The sequence below is a fragment of the Gasterosteus aculeatus genome, chromosome 2 (genome assembly GCF_964276395.1).
Source record: "Gasterosteus aculeatus chromosome 2, fGasAcu3.hap1.1, whole genome shotgun sequence".
NCBI classification, from domain to species: domain Eukaryota; kingdom Metazoa; phylum Chordata; class Actinopteri; order Perciformes; family Gasterosteidae; genus Gasterosteus; species Gasterosteus aculeatus.
The window spans coordinates 19,357,518-19,384,736 of record NC_135689.1 but is presented as its reverse complement, the minus strand read 5'-3'; the positions used below and the strand labels follow the sequence as shown (position 1 = coordinate 19,384,736).

Genomic DNA, 27,219 nt, shown 5'->3' with positions numbered 1-27,219 from the left:
CCGTGTGTCAGATTTCATACAATAAGCTCCTTCACTTCCTCAGCTGCTTCTGCGTCTGTCTCTCTCAGAGAACTCTACTTGGATCTTGGTCCCCAAAGGAACCTCCTTTATCAGCGTGTTTACATCCAGGCAGAGGTACTCCTCTGCTTCTTTTAGTCACAGAGGAGCCACAGACTGTTCCTCTGTGAAACCACAGAAATCCGCTTGCTCTCTTCACTCCCCTTTGCTAGTGTCTACACGCTGAAATCATAATAAAGAGGCTTTTATGTTTCCTTGCGCACCCATTAGGTTAGTGATATTAAACATATGCTCATGTCAATAATGTATTATGTTTTCCAAATTAAAGAAAAGTTTTTACTTTCCGGACGGCTATAGAAATCAGCAAAAAGTGTCAGTTTTCATTATTGTAACGACCATATTACTATGGATTACTAGGATTATTGAAACTGTTTACAAGAGGCAGTGATGAATATATTTGTTGGATTAGGAACAGAATCAACTTGTCACCTTAAGTCAAGTGACTACGGACAAACAACAAAGCAGATCAGTTTGTGTTGTTTCATGATTTTTACTGTAATGCAGAGATATGATTATGAGCACAAACATAGTCAAAACTCTTATCAAAACACAACATATTTATCAAAACCGTTAAGGGTTTCTACTTCACGTTTACTTTACATTCTCCTTATTGGAAATTCCTGAAGACATTAACATACAATATAGATTCATTATTAGAGACACAATGGTAAAAGGCGTTTGTAGCTATACTGTAAGCAAATGATAAGTAAAACTTGTTTTGACACAGTGGGGCTGAATATACATATATTAAGACAAAGATAATGGACAGACGATAATATTATACAATACTAATTTTTGACACAAACTGTGTCCTACACAGACCTTCCATGTCTCTTCTTTATGGCCCCAGGAAAATTCCATATCATATCATCATTGCAGACGCAAAGGGGGGATTCACAGGTTCAACTGGCTGAAGATATTTCTGCAAGACGTAGCGCTACGCACCGCTCACTACATATTCTACATGAAGAAGTCGGCTTGGGGGGATTATTATTTCATTATGTTTTTTAAGCTTCTAATGCTTCGTTAAGTAAGGCAAACAGATCAGAGCAGTCGTAATTGATTTATTAGATGTAGCACTGCTATTTGTGGTACGTGATTTTATGAATGAGAGTCTAATTGACCGAATTGTTGTATTTATTTACAGTAGTTACAGGTGATTCGTCGCATTTCTATGCGCAGTTGTCATGGTGCATGATGGTCTTTTATAACAATATCCAGGTAGACTTGTTCCCTAAACAATACCGATTATTAACATTAGCCATGGGGCATTGTGCGTTTCAGCAAGCTTAATACAAAACAGATAGCATGTCATGGGCCCATTAACTTCAACCTCTCTGAGGCACAAACGCAAAGTACGATGCCAACATTTTTTCTGTGTTGATCTGAAATTTACAATTGAAAACATCCACACAAGAAAGATGCATATTACTTGGAGATATACCTCTCTTCTTTCCTTTGCAATGACAACATCTACTTTAACAACAGAAGGCATTTATTCTATGTGCAACAACTTGACAATTTACCTTTTTTAACATTGAATAAAAAAACAATATACACCAAACTGCATAAACACCCCTCTAAGCCACCTTTGCCGCCTTCGTTATGTTACATTTCACATGACAACACACATATGAGTTGGCGCTGCAGCTCGTGTCTGCCGAGTTCGTATAGGAATGTACAGTAGTCATGCATATTGATAAAGAGGTACCCTGCTGTATGTCCGGTGAACACTGGGAGGCAGACTTTGTCTGCTTTGCACACAGCTCCGGTCCGCCTGGGAATAAAATGTTGAGTCATGGCAGGGGGAGAGGGAGGGACATGCATAGAGAGAACATCCCACTGGAGGTTGGCTCTATTGCTTTTTGGAGAATGTGCATTCATCCCTCTTTTGAGGTTACTTTCGCAAAACAAATGCTCACACTGACTTTTCAGCAAAAACATAAAGTACAGACATCGGTATCAATCCTCCTGTCTGTTACCAACTCCAACTGCTACCCACTCTCTCCCATTTATCTCCCCCCACTGGCATCAAACAAATACTCTCCACTTCCCTCCTTCCTCTTCTATTTCCATCTCTTTAGTCCTCACGCTCGTGGCCTAGTCACTAAACCTTCCCTTGACTCCTACATCCTTTCCTTCATTCGTTCCTTCCTCCTCCTCTTTCTCTCTACGGGGCAGCCAAAGGGAATGGCATTTCTCTAACAGCAGGAGGGTGAATCTGTTGTCGGCCTCAGCCCACGCTGAGAACAGCGAGGATGTGTGTGTGTGTGTGTGTGTGTCTGCGTTAAGGTCTGTGACTGTTATAATGAACACGTGACCGGAACCCCCACATGGCAACGCCTCTGTATGACGCCACACATCTGTGGCGTCCGATGATGTGGGCTAGAAAACTCCCCCCCCCCCACACCCCTCCCTCCCACACAAACCCATATTAATGGACCCTCTTACTTCTGTTATTATTCCACTTGTTGATGAACATGCTCTAACAATTGGAATTACGTGGTAGTAGCTATTATTTGGGAGCTGAACAAGATGGTCATAGAGTTAGTTACAATTTGACCATTAAAAGTTTGGTAATTAAACAGCTCCTATAAGCAGCATACTCAATGATGTCACGACAACTATTGCTGGATATTGTTCCGGATATTAAAAGGAGCTTTTCTTGAGCTGATTCACGGACCACTTTGTTTTCCGATGGAGATTATTGCCGGAAAGGGCAAGTAACACAGGCACAGTCTCTCTCTCTCTCTCTCTCTGAAGTAGGGCAATAGGGCCCCACCTTGAGCCCAAAAAAAGAAATCATAATTTTTTAAGTTATATTAAAAATACATGTTACAAATAGTCAATATGTGTCTATTTGTGTTTTTCAAACATGGAATATACTCGGTTATATTTGTAAATGAAGATATCTGCACAGGGTTGACTGTGGCGCATGGAGTAGAGAGGGTGCGCCAGGAACCGTAAGGTTGGCGGCTCCAGCCCTGGCTGCTCCATGTCCCATTTCGAAGTGTACCTGAGCAAGACACCTAACCCCTAATTGCTCCCCGGGCAAAAATGTAAAAAGCCATGGGTTAAAAATACAATGTAAGTCACTTTGGATAAAAGCGGCAGCTAAATTACCTGTAATGTAATGTGCAAAATACAGTACATGCTTTTCCTGCACGCCCTCTCCACTTGTCTGCTGTCAGCTGGGCTCGGGCACGGTCCCAAAGCGGCAGGTCTAACAAGCAGTTAGCCAATCGCTGATAAAGTTAATGAGTGACATTATAATTTCAGAGTCGTAAAATACATTGAGATTTGGGCTCGCCCTTTGCCTCCCTACGCTGCGCTCTCGTCAGGTCTTTGACGTGCCGTTTAACACGAGTGACCACCAGCAGTATATATATATATATATGTATAATGCTTCATGTGAGCTGTTGGCTGATAAGAAGCCTAACCACAATGACTACTTTTGGATGCTAAAATCCACCTTTCTCTAAGCCATCATTAACTCGCCCTGAGGAGGCACACGTTGCAATTTAAAAATCCACCTTGGACTAAACTAATTGTTTGTCAGCCTCAAAATCAGTTTTAAAGACATTTGGCACAGCTCAATAACGCTGACGGCAAATGAACAAACACCTGTCCACATGGCGACAAAATACCCCAGATTCCAGATTCCACCCCAAGCTCGGCCAAAACTACCCCCCCCCCCCCAATTACCTGATACAAACTGGCGTTTATTGCCCATCTTTTGGGGACTGGCTTCAGTTTCATTTATGGTCTGGGAATGCTGCAAAATAAGACGGGTGTCCCAGAGAACAAATGTGAAAACCTTTTGTGAACAGACGTTTCCGGGGAAATGTAATTAACACAATTTTGAAAAAATCCAAAAGTTTAAAAACTGAAAGTAATGCTATTTACATAATTGTATGTGTTAGAGAAGAAAAGATTTGTTAGGATGAGCGCCCGCTGTGTCACCTTGATGTGAGACACAGCGAAGGACAATTTGCCAGGTCCATCCTTCTGCTCCTACTTTAAAATAACAAACGGCTGCATGGGAGGTGAGTGGAGACAGGGTGAGACATGTTGGGGAGGCAGAGACCTAGGGTGGGGGGGGTTGGAGTCCGGAGTCAGATGTGTCGGTGAAGCTCCGGTAGCGGCGAGGAAGAGAGGGCCGGTCGGGGTTCGACGCCCCGGCTCTTCATGAAAGACAGCAGCTGGTCAGGGATTTCGGCGAGGACGTCCTTAGCCAGCCGGGCCATGCTGAGGACCTGGTTGCCGGATCTGTCGATGTAGTCCCTGAATGGGACAAACTGGAAGCGGGGGCAAACTGTTGTTTAGATCTTTTGGTAGCATTCGTATACGGTCTATGTACAACGATTGATGACATTTCTTTTGGACACAAAAATATTTGAAATATATTCTGCTGAGCTCATGCAATGATTTAACCATCTGTTTTTAATCCTTCATCTGATGTGCAGCCTCATTAAATATCAGCAGAATGACCAGAATGTCTTGTAACCACTTGTTTTGTAGTTTGCCCACTCACATTGTTTTATGTAAAGAGTTATTTTCAAACTTCATTACCCTGCAGAAACTAGTGTGTCAGGCAGGTCAGGGGATTAAAGCGCTGCAACAGAAATCTGCAACCCCTTCTCAGGATACATATTTATCAAAGAAATAAAAAAGTGTTTTGCCTGTTCATCCTACAACCCCGTCATGCATGAGGCTGTATAATTCTTCGTGCTCCCTGCACATTATGCAACTGTAATTCTTAAAAAATGATGTATATCAAATTGTAGATTTAGATGTGGATAGTGGAATTGCAATAAGGACATATTTGAATTATAACATGGAGCATATATGTATTTTATCATTGTAATAACCTATAATTGTTTTTTTGTTCTGACTGAGATCCTAGTACAGAAAAACTTTATTAATGCCTGAAACTATCCTGTAAATCACGGGTGTCAGACTCAAGGCCCGCGGGCCAAATCTGGGCCGCCGAATGACTTAGCTATTGTGAGAATTATAGAAAGACAAATTGCATTTCTATAAAAGTAGCTGCCATTCCAAATCATTCCACTCGGGGTTGCACTCTGTGAGTGAGCACATGCGCCCTTAAGCAAGATGCAGAGCTTGTTCCGTGCCTCATCATAGACATGCATTTTTGATTTATTTTCTATGAGGCAGACCCAGTGTGAGTCATAAATTAAAGCAGACCTCCACCTGGAAAAAAAACCCTCCTCAATGCAGCTGCCTTTGACGTTAAACAGTATTATTGTAGTACCTGCACAATGTCTCTCTCGGCAAGACGTCCCCTGGAGGACACCCTCACTTCATCTCCATCTAGCTCCTCCATAGCTAGAAAATGAGAAAAAGCGACAGACACAGCATGACTTAATACCTGAACTACAGAAGGAAAAGTAAGTACAGTACAGGAAGCACAGAATGTTGTGTTGTATTTCCATAACGTAATTTGCTGATTTGGAGCACAGCAGGGGACGTAAGAACAGATACAGGTGGGTTGGTAGAGGAGAGTGGTTAGAACGAGAAAGTGGTTTCAAAAGAAAACGTTATGGACAATTACACTTTAGATCAGAAAAGGAAAACAAATCTGCCTACTCATGGAGGAAGCCCAGCAGGCTTTCTGATTTTTGACTTAAATTTGCGCTCTGATTGAGATGTCTTTCTAAGAGGTCTTCAAAAAGAGCAGCAGCGATCAGGTTAATCTTGCAACTGGAGTCGATTTGGCAGGGAAAAGAAACAGCCTGCCTCGAAAGGCGTTGTTTATAGGAGGTTCTGTTGGCACACAGCTAATGTGGGTGGAGCTAATGGACTCAATATGGTTTTATGGTGCAAATAGTCTGCCTGCCTCTGTAGATATTCATAATAAATGATTTGAAAGACTCCTCTGGGGTCCCTGAGAATCACAGTTTCATGGTACACATCCTTATTCAATTCAATGAGAAGGTGTGTTCAAACTATGACCGGTAGATTCACTAATCTAGCTATTTTCTTTTTAGATTTACTCATTTTAAATCTAGTTTTGCAAAACTCATAAAATAACAATTAGATTCCAAAAGTAACCTTGCTGGTGCAGCGAAGCCGAGGTGACACAATAGGAGATTAGAAACACTCATGTTCAGAAATGGAGGAGAGACGGACAAAGACAGAGCAAATAACAAATAGAGGCAATTAGCCCTGACAATAAGATGTAGACACACACACGCACACAAGCCAGTTTGAGCTTGCTTTCACCACCAATCCCACTGATTGCTTAAACAAGTAGAATACAAAGAGCTGATGATGAGGCTTTAAGTCACCACACCCTGTCGAGCAGCAACAGACAGACAGTATCTTTTGGTATCTGGTTTTCTTGCGAACTCCAACCATCAACCTAAAGGCTTCTCAATCTGAGTTTATTTTATGCTTTATGCTTTTATGCTTTCACATGAAGAGATGGGGTTTGGAGCATATGACCAATCACATAAAAAAAAGTTGTCAAACAAGAATCTAGTAATACAAGGCAATGCCACAATGCATCACATGGATTGAGGCGTCATACATGTCAACGTCAGAACATTAAAATAAAGAATCTTTGATCTTTTGATTAACCAAGTTTAAAGAGCTGCTTGTATGATCAGTCCTTATATTCAGTTGTGTCATTAGTAATTCTCTGTTTACATCCCTTTCATTGTCAACTGCAATACAGGAAAGCACTGCTGCAGGAGGCAACAAGAAACCTTATTTTTTAATTGGCTTAACTCAGCAGAACAGGTGGTTACCACCTGGAACCACAAATTTGATTGGATCAGACGCTGAAGAAATATATTTTTTAAAGATCTGATCTGAGAAACAAATTGAATACTACTAATCAAACTCTCTTTCAAATGATAATACACATTCCAATACATATAAACTGTTCATCATAGTACGGACAAGAAAGGCACACTTTTAAAGGATGCCCTAGAAATGTTTTAACTCATTTAAATGTTTTAACTCATTTCCTCAAAGGGAGTTTTCAACTAAGTTCCCTCTTATTGTGTAATTTCTAAGAAGATGATGCTAACTCTTAATGTCACAGATTATCCACACAGAAAATAAAGAGGCTGCAGCAGAAGCCATGTTATGAAGTCTGACAACAGACAGAACTTCATCACTAGACTGTCAAACTGAGAATCAAACAGTTATATCCGGCCAAACTGTTTAATTGTGCCAATTTACACACTAAAATCACAGCAGTCTTCCGCTCTGGGAGGATATTCATTTTTCATAAGTATTTCTGTGGCTTTAAAAAAAAAAACGGCTTGGTTGGCCGTACTGCCACATTTTAAGAAAATAACGTAGAGACAGTGTACTGAAGACAATAATAGCTAAGCCACATGCTAGGGTCTGGCTAACAGGCTGTTGGCCCTTCCAGGCTGCCTCTCTGGCCACCTGCCACCACTATGCTTTGGATTTCCTTGTGGATACTCATGAAGTGGACACCGCATTTTTTTAAAACACTGAAAGAGCCATCCGTAACGTCACCAACAACCTCTTCCTCTACTCAGACACCGGTCCCCTTAATATCTTCATTCTCCTCGACTGCAGCTTAAGACATCATCTGCCGCAGTATTTTTCCTTACCACCTCAAGTCCTTCCTTAGGATCAAAAGTACTGCTCTGCTCTGGCTTAAATAGCAGGTCTCACGAACAGCCAGCAGTTTATTAGTATCAACAACTGCACCTCCTCCACCACTCTTGTATCCCAAGGTGACCCCCAGAGTTTGTTGGTCCTCCTTTCTTAATGCTCTACCTGCTCCCTCTTGGCAATATCAGACATCAACACAGTCTCCACTTCCACTGCTACGCTGATCTACATCTTCACTAAAACCATCATCATTTCTACTCAGTCCATTCTGACTAACTGCCTTTCCAACACCAGTGTAAAAAACAACATGAATGCAAAGTAACTTTCTGGAACGAAACTGTGATTTGGACATATCGGACATGATCATAACCGGCCCCAAATCCACACAAAAACCAGTCACAACTTCTGCCTCACCATGGACAACTCCTCTCTGTCTCCCTCCACACACGTCCACAACCTTGGAGTTATGTTTGACAACCCCTCCCGCTCCTGTGATCAAATCTCCCCTGTTCTTCAGAATCTCCACTGGCATCCCGTCCCACAACGGATCCAATAGAAAGTCCCTCATCCACACAGCCCCCAACCCCCCCTCCTACCTCACCGACCTGCTCTATCAGCACACTCTGTCCCGTCCGCTACGCTCCCCTGATGCCAACCTCCTATCTCTGCCAGTCAGGACCAAGCACCAGAAAGGGGGCGACAGAGCCTTCTCCATGGCTGCCCCCTCCCCAAAGACTACTGTGATCTTTCAATGTTCAAATCAGAAATCAAAACTCCCCTCTTTGCTGCTGAAAACATTGTCCGACTAATGCTGTGTGATTCTGCTAGTTTTTACAGTATGTAGCTCTCAGTGATCATTTTCACCCCTCAAAAAATAAAATTTATAACGAAAAAAAAAAAAAAATCAGGTGACAGATAATATATAATAAACAATGCATTATAATGTTCATGTTATTACTCATTGTTTTGCAGCTGACTGCTAACCGGGTGTGAAGCCAGTTACCTTAAAAGTGTGTGATGTGTGTGATACTGCAAGATTTTTTTGTCGTCTCTTTGATGTGAAATAGTATGAATCCATTCTTATAATGAACACTCACCATCAAACTCGGCAGGTCCAACGCCTACGATAATTATGGACAGGGGGAGTCCTGCTGCCTGTGGAGGAGACAAAATTGTAGTCCATTGGGCTCAATGGATCCTAATTAGATTTTAGCTAATTAGATTTAGACAAACAGAAGAGCTTTAGAAGGTTCAATGTGTATGAAGCCACATGATTAAAATAAAGTGACGGCATTTTGTCTTCTCTATTGGGTCTTTACCATCAAAATTCACAATCATTAATGATTATAAAAATTAAATATCCAATGACAATTGGACAGCAGGTTATGGATAACGTAAATTAATTGAATTTAAATAATTCTGCTATCTCGTAATCTTTCCATAGGCTCTTCGTTTAAATTAGCCCATCTATGGGTTTGTAGGGTTTACAAAACAATGAATGAAGGGGGGTTTATTCTTTTTTTCGGATTCTGAAAGATGAGGCTGTTTACATGACCCATTGTTCTAAACTTACACCAATTACCTCTGTTTTCCAAACCGTATCTCTTTCTGTCACATAATCAAAAGGCAAGCGCCTGAAGAAAACCCCCGGGAAGAAAAGTTGTAGCATTGGGGGGGATTTAGAGAAAATATTTGACACTTCTTTTTAATTAGGGGGGAGAAAATAACAAATAACATCCTTTTATTATTCTACACTGCCTACCACTCCCAGTTGGGTTCTTAAATCATTCTCAGATCATTCAGAACCCCAACTAATATCAGTAAGATCAGTCACAATTACAACACAAATATATTTACCCTGCCTAAATTGGTATTTTTCCTTGACTTTTAACACTGATAAGCTGCTTCCATCAAAAGACATTATTCTTTAAAAATGTGTTTTAAAAGTGAGTTTTACCCCTTTACACAAAATGCAACATCAGAAATTAGGAATAAACATTCATCAGTCTCTCTACACGCTTGTTAACACAAGTGAGCGAGTGTGTGTGTGTGTTCCTGTGTTTCATTTACTCACATTGACCACAGCCTCTTTGGTCTGGACCATGTCAGATATCACTCCATCTGTGATCATCAGTAGGACAAAATACTGAGAGCCATCTGTAATCTCTGCTGCATAGCTGGGGAACGTGCGCACACACAGACACACACACACACACACACATAAATAAACTCAGGTTAGAGCTAATGTTCTGCCTGAGCAGTTACAGACTACTAGTGAAAACCAAAGCACCTTTATCAAAGATTATTCCGTAGACTACTAATAACTAGGACATACACCCACAAGTTGAATCTTCTCCCAACATACAGCAAATTTGATCGATTTGTCTGACCCTTCGTGAAGTTATGTTTGCATCAGTGTATCAACTGCATGTCACATTTATCCATCCTGCTGTGTAGATGTTGATTCATTAAGTACTTTAAGAGAACGATGACATCTTTGACAAAAATGTAATCTCCCCAAACGATATGGCACCGGACTACCTGTCTGTGATAGATAGTTACTTTATTAATCCCACAAAGGGAAATTGTTTTGCTACAGCAGCAATTATATATACAGGTCAAGAAATAACAGAATCTGAATTAGTCCCTTTTTTGGGTGATGCTCTGTTAATTATTTATTTTGTGGATTATCTAAGTGATTATTATTAATTCTATCGATATCAATGATTTAGTTGAAATCAGACATGCACTCCCAACAACATGTTGGCTGGAATGTCAAAGCCACTTCTCTAAATGGGAGATGTAGAATTCATAGCATTAGCACACAGTAGGAGTTTTATTGATCCATGTGTTGAAGTTAACCTGGTGAAAATTTGCAAGTGCGAAATGCGAGTACAGCCATCTTTCAGTAAAACACTTGATGCTGCAGCATGATGCTGCACAATCATTACGCCCTCTGAGAAATGAACCCGATTGTCCAGACCATGCAGCTTTAAATTAATTCAATTCAGATGTGAAGTTATATGGATTGGTATCGACGTTGGCGCATGGAGTAGAGAGGGTGTGCTGTGCAAGGTTGGCAGTTCGAGCCCTGGCTGCTCCATGGCCCATGTCGAAGTGTCCCTGAGCAAGACACCCAGCCCCTAAATGCTCCACGGGCAAAAAAAAGTAAAAAGCCATGGGTTAAAAAATGCAATGTAAGTCGCTTTGGATAAAAGTGTCAGCTAAATGACCTGTAATGTAATGTGCAAAATACAGTACATGCTTTTCCTGCACGCCCTCTCCACTTGTCTGCTGTCACAATATCCATATACTGTACATATTCTTATCGAAAGAGATAAATGGAAAATGGATTCAGATTTCTTCCGCATGACATGCCAACCCCCTTTGTTTAGAGAGTTATTTACTGCCTAAAAATCACAGCCTTGAGCAACACTCTTCAAATAATAACATGCGCCGAAAAACATGGCATAAACCCTGTGAACCTGCTTGTGGTTTCGCCTCTGCTCTTCATGTCCTTTCCAACCTGAGGCGCAATGAGGAAAACAAAAGGCAATATCAACATCTTCAGCTCATCTTGCATCATTTCAAGCTTGAGCTGATATTTGGCTGTTGAGTGTTTCAACGCGTAGGTATGTGTGTCCTTCACTTTTTATATTCATTGCAAGATGACAATATATTTTACAAGTGACTTCGCTGATCCACGTGGCTCTTCATGCCAGCGATTTGTGAATCTACTTCCCTGTGTGTTCAGAAGAAATACTGAATTGCAGATCTTTTAGCAACCTGAAGACATTTAATTTCAAAAGCAACATCAATCAGCTCACTGTTAGTTAGAGAGGATGGGGGGGACAAGCTTTTTTCTAATAATCTTTTTTCAACCACAACTCTTGTCAGGATTCAAGTGTTTGAGACTTCGCAGCCAGCGTCCAGACCCAATCAGCGTCCTGTGAAGAGCTAATGGCCGCTACGGATTCGGTTTACGTAAACTAAAAAATGAATGCTATTCTCCGTGTCAAACTGAACGTATGACCTTGTCTGGTCTCCATTGAACTTTGGCTGAACCAGTCTCATCTGACTCCCTTTTGCGCCGAGAGGCATATTGGAACTTTTTTTTGCATAGGTTCTGATTCGCATACCACACTAATGCAAATTTGGAATTTCTCTTTGTAGCTCTGCCTTTATTCGGTCAAACACAATTTATATGTGTGTGAACATCTAGCATAGGCGACATATGGCGTAGGTATTGATGGTACAACTGCACCCCCTGTGCGCCTCTCTCAGGAGTGGTGAGAGATCCAGAAAATGTCTTCTTACAATACAGCTGGTCCTCTTTGTAACAGTGTCCAGGGCCCCAGGTCCTTATTCAGAATTTCTATCTGAATTTTCACAGTTCTTAATGAGTTTGGTCCTTAAAACGGACAAGGTAATTATAGTGGGTGATTTTAACATTCATGTGGATGTCGATAACAACAGCCTTGGTACTTTATTTCTTCCATTGTTAGATTCAATTCTGTCAGAGTGTAAATAAACCAACTCATTGTTTTAACCACACCCTCAACTTGGTTCTTGTGCATGGTATTGGGGTAGAACATTTAACAATCTTTCCACAGAACCCTCTCTTGTCAGACCATTGTCTGATAACCTTTGAATCTCCTCCTCCTGCCAAGGGTTTAGTGGATGCTTATCGGATACCGCTGTAACCTCATTTAAAGAATTCCTTGTGCTCTAAGTTCAGTGTCCTGTCTGAGTCAGAAGACTCCTGTGAAAACTTCAGTCTGTCCCAAAATCGATCATCTTGTCGATACTGCTACAGGCTCTTTGAGAGTGGCGCCGGACGCTATTGCTCCTCTGGAAAGAAGAATCGCAACAAGAAGGAGAATGTTTTGGCTAGTTTGGCAAGACAGCCTTAAAACATATAAGAAGGCTCTCCGTAATACAAGAGCATCTTATTACTCATCATTAAGAGAGAAATAAAAACAACTCCAGGTTTCTCTTCAGCACTGTAGTTAGACTGACAGAGAGTCACAGTTCTGTCGAGCCGTGTATTCCTTTGGACCTCAGTAGTACCGACTTGATGATAAGATTCTGACTATCAAAGAGAAAATTGATGGTCTCCTGCCTTCAACCGGTGCTGACCCGTCCTCGGACGTAGGAACCTTGGATGCAGCAGTGGGCTCTGATACCTACTTAGATGGCTTATCTTCCATTAACCTTAATCAACTGACTTCTACAATTTCAAAGTCTAAATCTTCTACTTGTCTCTTATATCCGATTCCGTTTTTCCTTTAGTTTGCAGGTCTTTACAGGATATTATGAATCTTTCTTTGTCGACGGGACATGAACCACAGTCCTTCAAGCTGTAATGTAGCTGTAGCTGTAATTAAACCTCTTCTTAAGAAACCTATTCTTGCCCAGAGGTGTTGGCTAACTACAGACCTAATCTCTAATCTTCCCTTCCTCTCTAAGATCCTTCAGGTCAAGATTTCGAGTGCATCATAGCACAGAAACAGCAATAGTGAAAATTACAAATGATCTTCTACTTGCACCAAACCAAGGACTCATCTCTGTTCTTGTCTTGCTGGACCTCAGTGACCACATTGTACCCTGTTGCAGAGACTAGACCATTTGATTAGTATTAAAGGAACTGCACTGAAATGGTTTAAATCCTATTCATCTGATCGATCCCAGTTTGTGCTTGTTGAACAGTAAATCCTCGATGACCACCAATTTGAGTCCCACAAGATTCTGTGCTTGGACCAATTTTAGGTACCCTGTATATTCTTCCATTGGGAGATGTTATCAGAAAACACTGCATAAACTTCCATTGTTATGCAGACGATACTCAACTGTATCTGTCGATGAAACCAGAGGAGACCGTCCACCTTGTTAGACTTCAAGAATGTCTTGGAGACATCAAAACTTGGGTGACTAGCTACTTCCTGATGCTAAACTAAAAAAAAAACAGAATTTATCTTGAGAGAGTGCCTTTGAAGTCAGCTTTCAGGTGATACAGTTTCTATGGATGGAATTGTTCTGGTATCCAGCAGCGCCGTCAAGAATCTTGAAGTTCTCTTCGGCCAGGATATGTCCTTCAACTCTCATATAAAGAAGACCTCAAGGACTGTGTTAGGGATTTAAGCAAGAAGTGCACCCCTAGTGGTGGAAATTATAATACATGTAGTAATTAGACTTGCGGGCGGCACGGTGGCGTGGTGGTTAGCACTGTCGCCTCACAGCAAGAAGGTCCTGGGTTCGATTCCGCCCAGTGGCCTTTCTGTGTGGAGTCTGCATGTTCTCCCCGTGTCTGCGTGGGTTCTCTCCGGGTTCTCCGGCTTCCTCCCACAGTCCAAAGACATGCTCTGGGGATCAGGTTAATTGGGGACTTTAAATTGCCCGTAGATGTGTGAATGTGAGTGTGAATGGTTGTATGTCTCTGTGTAGCCCTGCGATTGGCTGGCGACCAATCCAGGATGTACCCTGTTTATCGCCCGAAGTTGGCTGGGATGGACTCCAGCCCCCCCGCGACCCTGTGTGCAGGATAAGCGGTTTGACAATGGATGGATGGATGGAATCAGACTTGCAGTTTGTGTGTTATTAGATATTAGTTATTACATTAGCATGTTAGATGAAGTAAATACAATATGAAACAAAGTATAGTCATGTAAATCATTTAAACACTGTACACAACATTCTGTCACAAAGTGATGTTAAAACCTGGGGACGGATGCTAATTGCCGTCCTTTATGGATTTCTCCCAATTTTCTCCCCAAAGAGGGTGTTTTGGGAGTTTTTTCTCCTGTCAGGTAGTAGATGAGCAACTGAATACAAGACAGCCAATTGAGGCAAATATCTTGAGGGTTGGACCACATGAACTGTATTAGATCTTATGATGTAGTGTGATGAACTGTGATCATTTATGACGTGTTGTAATTAAAGTTTACTAGTTATAAGACAAACTATGCATGCTATTTTATATTCATTCATTGAGGCATAAAGCCATATGTATCTACATTGAATGCATTCGAATGTGAGGGACAGAAAAGACAAAGAAGGTCTCAGGTTACAGCTGCAGCTTCACACCTTGATGTGAAGATTTGTAAATACAAAATTAATATATACACAATGTATCATTTCATCTAAACAAGTATAGTCAACTTACTTTGCCACTTTGTTGATAACAGGAGCAAAGTTTGTGGGTCCGTACAGCTGCACCGTCTTCAGGCTCCGGAAATAAGCTTCCAGAACTCCCTCTATGCCCACACAGTTTGGATTGTCAGCGTCACCACTCTGCAACAGACAGGACACTAATGAAGCACACAGTACACGTCCACACACACAGTGTACACAAGTATAATGAAGAGGGTAATGCAATACGCACCGGGAATCAATCCCTCCAGAGATAAATTACATAATTTGGCCAATTAAAGATTAAATTAACTACTAAACTAAACATATGCTGCTACGTATCCGTATAGGAAATCTACATTTGACGTACCGCTATCTGTTACACTTTATAGGAGGAAATAGGGGTGGCCCACACCATTAAAGAAACCTAATACATAAGACCCGAGAGACTATTTTACAATAAATGTGTCTCTCTCCAGCCCCTAATTAAAGATTCTGCGATAGTTTCTCTTCAACTGTCAAGTTCACACATGTACAAACATTGGAGTGCCCAACCAGTGAGATCAGCCGGATCTGCTGCTTTTTACCATGGTTTATATATTCTGTCACGGTGTGGTTTTACTTCCTGTTGTATTTTGTAGTTTTCTGCCACTCGTGTCCCCGGGTAACTTCACTTCCTGCCTTGTCCCGTCATCCCCTGTGATCGTCTAATAGTTTCCACCTGTGTCCAATCACCTGCACCTCCCTTGTGTATTTAAGCCACGTGTCTCCTGTGTCACTTGCCGCGTCATTGTCTTTCGCCACGCATGTCCGTGTCTCTTGAGTTGCATGCCTGTGTGTTTTTGCCCCTTGGCCTTTTGATTTTTGACCTTTGACTATTAAAGTCCCTTTTGTTTTGAACTCTGCGTCTTGAGTCCTGCCTCCACCCTCAACCCTGACATATTCATAATAGTAAAATAATTGCCAACTTATATTTTGGTGCAGTAAAAGTACAATGCCTCGATTGACTTGCTCATCAGATTTCCTCCATTACTTGTGTTTCTATGTGTGTGTGTTTGTGGTGAAGTGTATAATGTCGTCATTGTTACAAAACCTTTATTCCACAAACTGACACTTTGATAATCCCAACAACTGGAGGGAACTCAATGGGCTTGCTTCTCAAGCACGATGCTTCTAAAGTTTCAATGCCGTTCGAGCCCTGATCCAGGCCTCTGTGCTTTTTCAATTGACAAAATGAAATAAACACAGGTGTGTCATGTTGACAGGGATTTAAAACTCCGGTAATCCACAGTATTACATTCGTAATGGCCTCAGGTGGTGTTTTTAATTATACTCTAATAGAGGAAATCACGACTTTCAGAAGAAAAAATAAAATCAGGAGCAAAGAAGCACAGGCCATGCTTGGGTCATAAAAGCCTCACTTGGATCCCTTTCAGTTCTGCATCTAGCGGTTCCCGACTGGATTCCCTCATCTCTCAGGAGGATACACGGAGGAAGTGGAGGTGGAATGCTAAGAGATTCCCGCTGGCAGTGAGATGAGCCGACTTTGCATCTTCTGCGACCAGCTGTCATCACAGCAAAGAAGTCGGTCCATGCTACGCCCTGTTGTACAGTGTGTTGTGTGTTGTATGTGTGCTTTGTAAGTGTGAATTCATGTGCTTGTGTATGTTCATTTGTGTATCTTACCAGCGGGAAGCCATGAGAGATTTTGCCATCGGGGGGGAGTTTAGCTCCGAAGCCATAGGCAGGAAAGAGCTTGTCGCTATCGTAGTCCTGGATAATCTCACCGACCGCTTTCAGGGCCATGGCATATGCATTCATCTGGTAGGGGCTCATATAGTGGAGGGAAGTGGGCTGTGAGGGATTACCTTGGAGAAAGACACACACACATATATTGAACTCAATAGAGTGAGTCACCTTTGATGCAAAAGTATTATTATTTTTTAAATAATAGGTTGTGTATGTAATGAACTGCATGCAGAATCTTGGCACAAAAAGTTAATTGTGATATTTAACAGATATCAAAAATAAATCAAAGAATCATGTTAACAGGATTATTTTAGAGGTTTTGGTTAAGAATCATGATTTAGACTCTTGTCATCTCCTGCATTGACTACTGTAACTAACACCGTCATAAATTGTCAACATAGACATTACTCAGTTTGGGAAGGTGGAATTCCAGATAAGCCTTGGATGGACACCAAGATGCACACTCAACAAGCATATTGGAGTGATTGCATGATTCGCCTGGCAGAGAACTCAATAAAGATGGAAGCTAAAGCTTACAGATCATAGTGTGGAAATGAACCACGGCGATTAAGACAAAAGACAATCAAATGAACGATCACTGTTCCTACAAAGCTAGGTAGATCTTTATTCTGTTACAATCATTGAAGAGCAGTAGCTAGCTTGGCATAGAGTCAAAGTCAGCTTTAAGTATTACATCACAGGTCATTTAGCTTTTATCCAAAGCGACTTACATTACACTTTAAACCCATGGCTTTTTTTTCCACATCTTTTTGCCCGGGGAGCATTTAGGGGTTAGGTGTCTTGTTCAGGGACACTTCGACTTGAGACATGGGGCAGCCAGGACTCGAATCACCAACCTTGCAGTTCCCAGTGCACCCGCTCTACCCCTGCGCCACGACGATATAATGAAGCTAAGCTTTTTTACTTCACGAAACCAGCTTTCTTGAAAACGAACTGTTCTGAGCAAACACACATGCTTTTCATAGTGAATAATGAAACATGCAAGGCAAAGACATTTTTCTATAACACAACAGTTCGAGTCGTACCATTGGAGGCTGTGAAGTCTATAGCCACGGTGAAGTTGATCTGTGTTCTGTTGCATGGAAAATGGGATTCAAAGAGAAAAAAACATTGAAGATGACACTTCAGCACACTTAATACATTCTGTATCTCCAACGCATTCCAAGTGATGCAATTAAGAGCAAAATAATCAATTTACTGGTTCACTGGCTAATTGGGATGGCACAACAAAATTCCCTCCATCTCGAAGGCCTGAAACAAATGTAACGATTTCTCAAAAGCGATTGAACTGAATAAATTAGGTATTAACAAATGCAAATGTCCTTACAAATTCAAAAAATTTAAATTTGAATTCAAAGTGATACTCACAAAGAGGCTAATGACAAATTCAATCTTGTATTGACAGAGAGAACACAATGATTCACATTAATTTCCTGATGACTCAATCCAACTATTACTGCTAATATCCTAACCCTTACCCTAACATTAAACCAAGTCCTCATCTTAAAACGTAACGATGGTAAACTGATCTTATAAGCATGCAGAGTCCTGCCAATGTAATGTGATAAACAGATATTTGTCTCCCGCAACGAACAACCAGTATGTCAACTGTCGACACTGAACGCGAAATGAAGCTTATTATTATTCCACTCACCCTCCTCGTATGAAATCCACAAATGTATACTCAGACTCCACTTTGAAGGACAGCAGAGTAACCTAGCAAACACACACACACACACACACTCACACATATCAAGTGATGAGCAGAAAAGAGCGGGTGGAAAAGGGACAGAGGTAGACGGGAAGGGATAAGACAAACAGGTGGCCAGACAGCAGCGAGAGAGAAGAAGATGTAAGAGATGATGATACCCATACAAATATGTAAAACATTAAATAGAACATCAGAGATGTCGGCGCACTCACAGTTCCAGAATTGACGTACTTCTTCTTTTTGCCTTTCTTCTTGGGATTCAAAACCTGCCGGCGATGGCGGAAAGCTAGTTAGTGACCGAGCGAGTACTTCAGAGCCTGTAATAATGTTTACATGAATAATTCAACAGATGGCTGGTGGTGAAATGCCACGAATTTAGACTGATGCTGTTGTTTAGCTGTGTTCATATAGAGATTAGGGAGGGTAAAATGTGAAAATATTACACAATCCATCATTTTAAAATCCGACTTAACTTTCTCTTTCCCCTTAGTTTAGGGAACAAGACATGTTTTCTCATTTATAATGCTACAGTACTGTTATCACAGTAAGTGTACATTTCATCTTAATATCCAATATAACGTTTTTTACGATATTTTATGAGAAAAGTTTTGCTGTATTTTTTCTTTTTTGGTGTCATCTGAAGAATGTCTAGCAACACTATAGCGATCAGTGCACAAGTTCTTTGCAGTGCAAATACGTGTGATAAGAAGTGTAGGTTGTCATTTTGAGGTCACGTCTTAGTTTAATCACTGGTTTTATGGTAAATGGTAAATAGAATGTACTTGTGTGAGAATGTGATTTTCTAGTCTTCCGTCCACTCAAAGCGCTTTACACTTCATGTCATCATTCACCTGTTGACACCCATTCATACACTGATGACAGGAGCTAACACACACAGTGACACCTGCCCGTCAGTAACCATCGTTCACACACTGTAGTCACAGCTACAGGGGCAATGTTGGGGTTAAGTGGGTAAGCGTAAATACACTGTGTACAGCTCCTGTTCCTGTCAATCACAAGTGAAACTACATTTTGAGGCAATACACTTTACAATTTTTACTGGGGGAATGAATTAAGTGAGAAGCAGAGTCATTTTCTCTTAGTCTTCTGTAACTTTGGACTTTGGACGGGAGAAGATTTCCGCTGATGGTCAGTTGAGAGAATCCAGGTTCTAAAACTTCTGGTTTCACAGCAGGGTCTCCAGAGTCAAAGTCCTCTGTGTTTGGAACCGCCCCTTCCAGGTTTGAGCCCAAAATAGCTGGGTTAGGGTTAGGGGTTAGTAGTATTTATATATTATTGTTTGTTATATTAAGTTATGTGCTTATTTTGTCCAAAACTGTGCAAACAGTTTTTCATTTTCTTTTTTCTACCATGATGAATATTTTTGGTTTCAATAAAAATGATGGAACCTGCTCTATCAACTGAGAAAAAAACGAACACAGGCAGAGGACGCGTAGCAAAAAAGCCGTACCAAAGGCCATGGATAACAACAAACCCCCCTCATTTATCAACTCACCTCGTAGACATTGAACTGGTTTTGCCCCCGAGACAGCTCTCTGTAGCTGGTGGTGAACTCACCAATGAAGTCATGGCTGCAGACAAAACCCCCATAAAAGGCCAATGAGGATGAGTGCAAATTTCTCTAGCCACGTGGCTTTCTTGATTCTTTGTTTCTGTCAATTTCTCTAATATTTTGACAAAAGGTGACATTGGATGGACATCAATATGAATCCCAGCGGCACAGTATGTGATTACCAACAGATTAATTTACCTTCCATCTCGATCCCAGTCATAGACATCTACCTTCACAGTCCTAAAAAATTACAGAAAATGTTTTAATTCAAGATTTCCTTTATACCAGATCACATCCTGTCAATAAAACAGTGAAACTGAACTTGTGTTAAACTAAAAAAGGTGTATTTGTATTTATAGTTAAACTTGTAAAACTTATAATTACGTTAAACGTATCAGTGGTAATGTTAGCCATATTTGAACAGCGAATCCACACAGTAAGAAAAGGTGAGGAGAAGTAGAGGACAACTGCTCCCTAGTGGCCCTGTGTGCTGTTATGTGTAGAGTGTATTTTGCTGGAACAGCCACTCGGCAATATCCAACCTGAGTTTGATAACAGAGGGCTGGGAGAAGACTGAGTCAGTCTCAATAACACCAGTGCTGGTCCCTGGGAGACCGTGACCGACTGCTGGCATTATTCTGACCGCCCCAGCAACAGATGATGTCATCCACATAGAAGTCTGCCAATGCCTACAAGTTCCCCTCCTGATATGTTTTGGTATGTGGAAATAATCTGGTATGAGTAACATCATGTTTACCATACGCACAAAAGTTAAAAGGAAAAAAAGGGAACAGCACTTTCTCCCTTATTGAGAATATCTGGGTGTAGCCTCGCCCTGCCCACCACAGCTATTCGTGCTATGTTGGACAGTACAGCAGAAGGTGTTTAATGACCATCAAAATCTACGACTAGCAGACTTGGCAGACTTGTAAGAGAAGCGTCCTATATTTTTCTACATTGTTCTTTAGCTAGTTACTGGTAAAGTGGCGTCTTTTTTTGTTCATGTTGTTCGCTATTTTGTACGTGGTACGTGAAGATACCATCTTTAATTGTTTGATGGTTTTATTAGTTTATGTTGTACCTTAGCTTGTAACAGATAAGTGTAGTACATACTCTAGTTCACGTTGTGGTTAGTGGTTGTGAAACACAATTACATTTTTCACCCTTGTTCTCTGTGGTAATAAGTCTGCTGTTACCGCTATTTCTCAAGATCTTTTTGATATTTGTGTTGAATTTCCATATTAAACAACGATGAGCTGTCAAATTAGTAAAGTAGCAGAACTGGGATACAGTTTGAATCTTTGCTTTTCAATAATTTCACTGACATCTCCCTGCAACCATTTGTCAGAATTAAATGATGCCATTGGATATTGACCATTTGAATCTTGATGTTTCAAGTGCAAAAATATGTTTTAAATCAACATTTCTCTATACACGCGTTTCTAAATTCAACATACTTTTCAGATCATCATCTTGAGAAACATGTTTCTGAACCAACAATATGCTTCATATAAATATTTTTACTGTTTTTATGTGTTGTACCGCATGTTTTGCTTAGAAGCGGCATTATAACGGTTAGGTTTATCAAGCAAAACTGTGTTTTGGGTTAAATCATGTTTAATTTGGTTTTAAGACGCAAGCACCAGTCTCCTAGGTGAAAAGTCCTACAGTTGACCAATCCATCCCCTCTAACATTTTGGTAATAAGTTTTAATTCAAAATGTTTGTTATACTTTAAATACAAACTTAATTAGTGAGAAGATCACTTGAAACGTAATTGATAATGCTGTTTTGTTATTTTTGCAACCAAGCTGTCAGTAGAGGAAGGTGAAAACCCACCAAGGACAAACCTTATACAGTTACAAGTCAGAAGTTAAAATATGATAATGACATGTCATTCACAGCGTTGTGCAGACAAATCTCTTACCTGTCGTAGTCACCATTGCAGAGAGCTCTAACTGGGATGGTGAAGGGCTGCCACACTGGGTTCAGGGTGTTCTTTATCACCTCCGTCTTGTGACAGATGGTGAACCTGACAGCAAAATAACACACAGACAAGGCCACTAAGGAGAAAGCACTTTCATATTGCCTGGGAAGATAATCCCAAATCACCCATCTGTAGCTTTCTTTGCAGTTTGTTGTTTAAATCCATCTGCCGGACATGGCAGATTTGCAGATAGTGTTAATACATTACAAAAAATAATCTCTCAAAGGCAGAGCGGGAGAAAGAGGTAATAATCCTCAGGGTTCAGACAAGCCTCGATGGGTGGTGTTATGTGACTTAGATGATCTCAAAAAACGGTTTGAATAAGACACCAAATGAGACTGATCTGCACTTTGATATTATTGGTATTCACCTCCCAAATGCTCCGAAAATACTTTTCTGTCATTGTCCCAGCTGTTCTTTCCTTTACATTTACAACACATTACATGTCATTTAGCTGATGCTTTTATCCAAAGCGACTTACATTGCATTTTTAACCCATGGTTTTACATTTTTAACCCATCCCACACAGTGGGAGTAGTGTGCAGCCGTAAGGGCGCCTGGGGAGCAATTAGGGGTTAGGTGTCTTGCTCAGGGACACTTTAACATTGGGGATGGAACAGCCAGGGTTCGAACCGCAAACCTGTCAGTTCCCGGCGCACCATCTCTACTCCATGCACCACGGACTTTCAAAAACATCAACACAGGTATAAGTATCTGGGATTAATTACATTGTTTAGGTTACATTGAAGACAAGGAAAATTCTGTTTTAAAGTTTTCAGCTTCCATTAGTTAAAATTATGAACGGTGGTCCGACTCACGTTCCATCCTCATTACTCCGAAAGAAAACCAGGAAGGGGTCCGATTTGCCAAAAAAGTCTTTTTTGTCGAGCTTGTTGGCGCACAACTGCATGGTAGCAATATCCTGAGAGAGAAGACAAGCAGTTTTGGTTGGAGCTCTTGGAAAATCATGTCTTGAATCGGCAATTTCTCGCCATTGAAGTCACAGGTTTTTGTCGAACTGAAACTCCTTCAGAATAGAAAGCAGTTGGAAATATTTCACACTAAATGGCAACTCAACCATGCATCAGAGCCCAAACACTAAACAATGCGTATACGCAATGCATATAAGCAATTCATACAACGAGCGGTGTTTCTTTAAATGGCACATTCTAATAGTGGTAAAAAAAGTGGTTTTACTATGAGCTAGTTTTAATACAGTCAAAAAGAATGGCTTTAAATACGTGAGTATATATGGTTGCAGCTAATGAAAAAATACTTTATTCCTGCTTGTGTGTTGATGACTGGGATGGGACTAGAAAGCAAGGAAGGGCGGATGGAAGGGCTGATTGATTGATTGATGGATGTTGAACGCCCCTTAATGAAACACGTTAGTCAGTGTCTTCAGTAGGAAGGCATCACGAGAAACCTATGCGTGTCATTGGTTTTGCAGTCTAGACATGCACACACACACACACACACGCACACACACTCACGCAAGCGTACACAGCACTACATTTCTGAGGAGCGTTTGAATCTTTTCAAGAGCAAAACCTCATAGAGAAATTATGGTAAACACATCCAAGTGGTCACGACAAAATAAACCCATTCTGAAGGTCTGGAGTCTCAAGTTTGTGCTCACAAAGGAAATACTGTATGTAAAAGTACCCAACTCTCTCTCACACACACACACACACACACACACACACATCCACACTTACTTTCCTTAATGCCCAACCGCACTACTCCAACTAAGTGGGGACCACATAAAAAGAATAGCAAATTCACTTTTCTGAGAATAATTTGTCAATTGAAAATTAGCACCCATTGACTTCAATCACTAGTGATGTTTACCCATCAAAGAAGGAAAATCTAGCAAAATTACTTGCATAATTAAACTTGAATGTTATCTATATTCATATATTGGATACATTCCCGAATATTAACAGAAAAAACACAAACACATACAAGAAGAAAGTCACTGCCTGTATCTGACTGCATTGATTGGTAGTAATGTATTATTGCACAAGGGGAACGGAAAAATTATAAAAGAAAAATCATTATAGCTGCAAACCATCTTGACAGTTGACTGAAAAGCTAAACTTGAAGGTTCCCAAAATTAATTTAAAGGTCAAACCTTTGTTTTACATTTCATGATCTGCTGTTGAAAGATTGTCCCATCATGTGTATGATGGGACTGGGAGGGGGGGGGGGGGGGGGGGGGGGGGTTGCACGTCACATAACAACCTCCACAACATTATTAGGATGAATAAAACCTGTACCGTTTATGAAAATACGTAGATTGTATGCATGTTTGAGGGTGTGTGTATGTTTGTGTGTGTGCCTGCGTGTGTGTGTGTGTGTGTGTGTGTGTGTACTTACCCTGCAGTTACTGAGCTCCTCTGCAGCAAAGATAATGACTCCACACTTCTTCCCTGGAATCCCACTGAGGACAAGAGTAGAACAGAGGAAAAGACTGAGAAAGCAGGTGTTTATGGCATGTCGTACATAATACAATCGCCAAGCAGATGTCCGTCATCGCTACAAGCTGTTGTTGAGATATATGACAATCTGCCTGCCGAGCTGTCATCTTTCCAATTTGCAGCCCTGCATCTTAATGAAAATAGTGCTAAAAAATAACAAAAGCTTCACAAACTTTTGGACACCCCTCAAAACGATGTGTAAGATAGTAGCTAATTAATAAAATATCTCATCATAAACCAGGCAAATTTCTTTGAACACAGATGCAGCTACTATGAAGAAACAGAATATTTTTTTCCGGGTAAATGCCCAACAGGCCTTATTTGATTCCACAAAGTAGAATAAGACAACAAGAAGGAGGCCGAAATACTTAATTGTCTCTGGACTACCTAGATATGCAAAAAATGCTCACCGAACTGGCTTAAATGATTTGTTTAGACTGTGGCACGCTTTATTATTCTAGAGCAAATGTGCCCGAGTTGGTTTGATGTGGACTTCAGTTGACTTGTAGTACTAATGTAACCAAGCCGCTGAAATTCTATTGAAGGGGTTTGAATGGTTCAGTCCCCGTGTGGAACAATCCTATCTTTTATGAACTACTACAAAGCAATAAGGTACAAGAGGCTGTACTTTGTCGTCAATCATGTTACAGTTCAAGGGTGTTGTTATGCGGCAAACCCTTGAACTAAAAAAACAAAGTGTATCTTGCATTCTTGTGGAGGTGCTTGCATGCACAAAAACCTTCCGCAGTTTTCCTTTTACATCAAGGTGACAAAGCAGACAAATATTTACTTAACATAATCATCATCATAATAATCATTTCAAAGGCAGCAGTTGGTGTGATTTATTTTTTCCTTTCGATATCTCTAATGTACCAAGACAGAGGAATGAATCTCTCACAAGAACAAAAATGTATGCAACCATTCCACCCCACCCTCCGTTTTCTCTACACTGTATTCAAGGTTAAAGCCCTTAAAGTTGCTTCCCACCTCCAACCTTTCTTTTGTTTCCCTCCCAATTAAAGTCAAATTCATTTCAAATCTTGAGACCGAAACTGACTGCGGTGAAGAACAATTTACTGAACCGTTAAAAGTGGAATGAATTGAACAGAAAAAAACGAGTAGATGTCTTAAACAGTTGATTGAGTAGAAAATGAAAGGAGCAATGGATTGGAAGTGAAAGAAGAAAAACAAGGGGCCGCTTCTGACAGTTGTGGGACAAAAGGATCAAGCTTTGCTGCTACCTCATCAAAGTTTCCCGATGAGGTTAAAAAGATGAAGCAGTAAGCGGGGGAGAGATATAAAAGAAATTACACGAGAATGAAAAAGAGGAATGATGAGTGATGGGAAAAAATAGCCTTTGACATGTTATCATGTTTTGATATATGATAATAATAGAGATGGCTTTTCATATGATGGGCAGGAATAAAATAGAAACTTGTGCGGTGCTTTTATGTGCTATGTGCTTGTGCAAGGCATCCACATCCGAGCACTTGATTGTGTATATTGATGCTTTGAAGGATAGTTTATCTTCAAGCCTCTGAACACCCACACAATTGTTTTCGGGTAATCTGTCAAAGCAGACCAAGCAGTCAGGACTGCATGGGTCTGCGTGGATGTACCAATCATAGCGTAGCATTGGCCAGAGCACGTTAGCATGTAAGTTGGCACTTACTATACTATAATACTATAATTCAAACAGGACAGTGCAGCAGTAAATACAGCACGTATGTACATAATCGTTAAAACGTTCTGTGAGGTCACTTAATCATGCAGGTGTCATATTTTAAAGACTAGCATTTAAGAAGAAAACCAGAGTGTTTCTTATTTAGTGAGCACAACATCTGCCATCAAAACTTGAAAGAGCAGAACAACCGAAACCATGTGTGCTTTTCAAAGGGAAAATGTGGGAGATCCATTTGTTTCCTCAGCAGACAGCTCTAGTGACAGCTAAGTGAGCACACTCACAATGTGTTTCCTTCTTAATATCCAGACGCCTCTTCTTTCTTAGACACATAGACACGTTCAGATATGAATGCAATTTTTCATTATTAATATTATTGTCTTTTATAGCAGCCGGTTTCTGCTTCGTCGGAATTAATTTTGTCTCATTTTCATCTGCCGCCTTGTGCTGCAGCTGTGCAAAAATTCTGGGGAGGCCCTGAGGCAAAGTCAGCAGGCAGAGTTCAATAACCCGGATATTTCAACAGCATTTCAGTCACAATGAAGCAGAATGTAATTCAAGCCACTCTCAGAGGAACCATTGACACTAACTTGTTTCGCTTTTACACACGGAGCCGAAGGAGCAGGACATTTGACAGAGAGCAAGAGGAAAAGGAAACATGAAGCCACTATGTAAGTCAAATTGATTCAAGGACACAGTGGTCAGGGATAGCGTTAGGTGATCTGGTGCTTGGACACTGACCACAGAATATTAAGGAAAAGTATTTGACCTGTTTTGTTTCTCAGTGTAGAAGTGTAGTCTCTTAACATAGCGTTTAGATTTATTCCTCTCCTTGTTCGTGGTGTTTGCTCACGTAAGAGGCATGAAAAAGGAAGAATAACCTTCTGTAATAATCACTGCATTTTATGAAATAGTATGAAATGCAATATTTTGTTGTAGGGAGAAACAGACTACATATCTTTTGTGTGGCTCATGACGACACATTAAAGTTAGGTTAAGGCTCCAAAACAACTTATTTAGGCTTTGGAAAAACATTTTTTGGTTCTTAAAATAACTACATAATTTCGATACAGGCAACTAAATAATAACCATAAACAACCATGATACATGGTTGAACGTCCTGGGTTTGATGGACCAATCCACTATTTTGCAACCTGGAGATCTATCTGTCATGACACTTGGCTGTTTATCA

At 40.7% G+C, this 27,219-nt stretch overlaps 1 protein-coding gene across 2 annotated transcripts in view; it reads right to left on the bottom strand.

Annotated features, from left to right (window-relative positions):
- Positions 1 to 548: 548 nt before the first annotated feature.
- LOC120829594 (copine-9) overlaps positions 549 to 27,219 on the bottom strand; it is a 56,289-nt gene continuing 29,618 nt past the window's right edge. For both annotated transcript variants that reach the window (XM_040193856.2, XM_078094322.1), the window contains exons 7-20: positions 24,246 to 24,309; positions 22,685 to 22,788; positions 21,807 to 21,911; positions 20,079 to 20,120; positions 19,824 to 19,899; positions 18,520 to 18,573; positions 18,251 to 18,312; positions 17,622 to 17,668; positions 16,513 to 16,694; positions 14,861 to 14,988; positions 9,773 to 9,875; positions 8,796 to 8,853; positions 5,354 to 5,427; positions 549 to 4,376 (exon numbers count right to left, since the gene is read on the bottom strand). In XM_040193856.2, the coding sequence (XP_040049790.1) occupies positions 4,194 to 4,376; positions 5,354 to 5,427; positions 8,796 to 8,853; positions 9,773 to 9,875; positions 14,861 to 14,988; positions 16,513 to 16,694; positions 17,622 to 17,668; positions 18,251 to 18,312; positions 18,520 to 18,573; positions 19,824 to 19,899; positions 20,079 to 20,120; positions 21,807 to 21,911; positions 22,685 to 22,788; positions 24,246 to 24,309 (1,282 nt within the window). In that variant the 3' untranslated portion in view covers positions 549 to 4,193. The remainder of the gene's footprint in view (positions 4,377 to 5,353; positions 5,428 to 8,795; positions 8,854 to 9,772; positions 9,876 to 14,860; positions 14,989 to 16,512; positions 16,695 to 17,621; positions 17,669 to 18,250; positions 18,313 to 18,519; positions 18,574 to 19,823; positions 19,900 to 20,078; positions 20,121 to 21,806; positions 21,912 to 22,684; positions 22,789 to 24,245; positions 24,310 to 27,219) is intronic.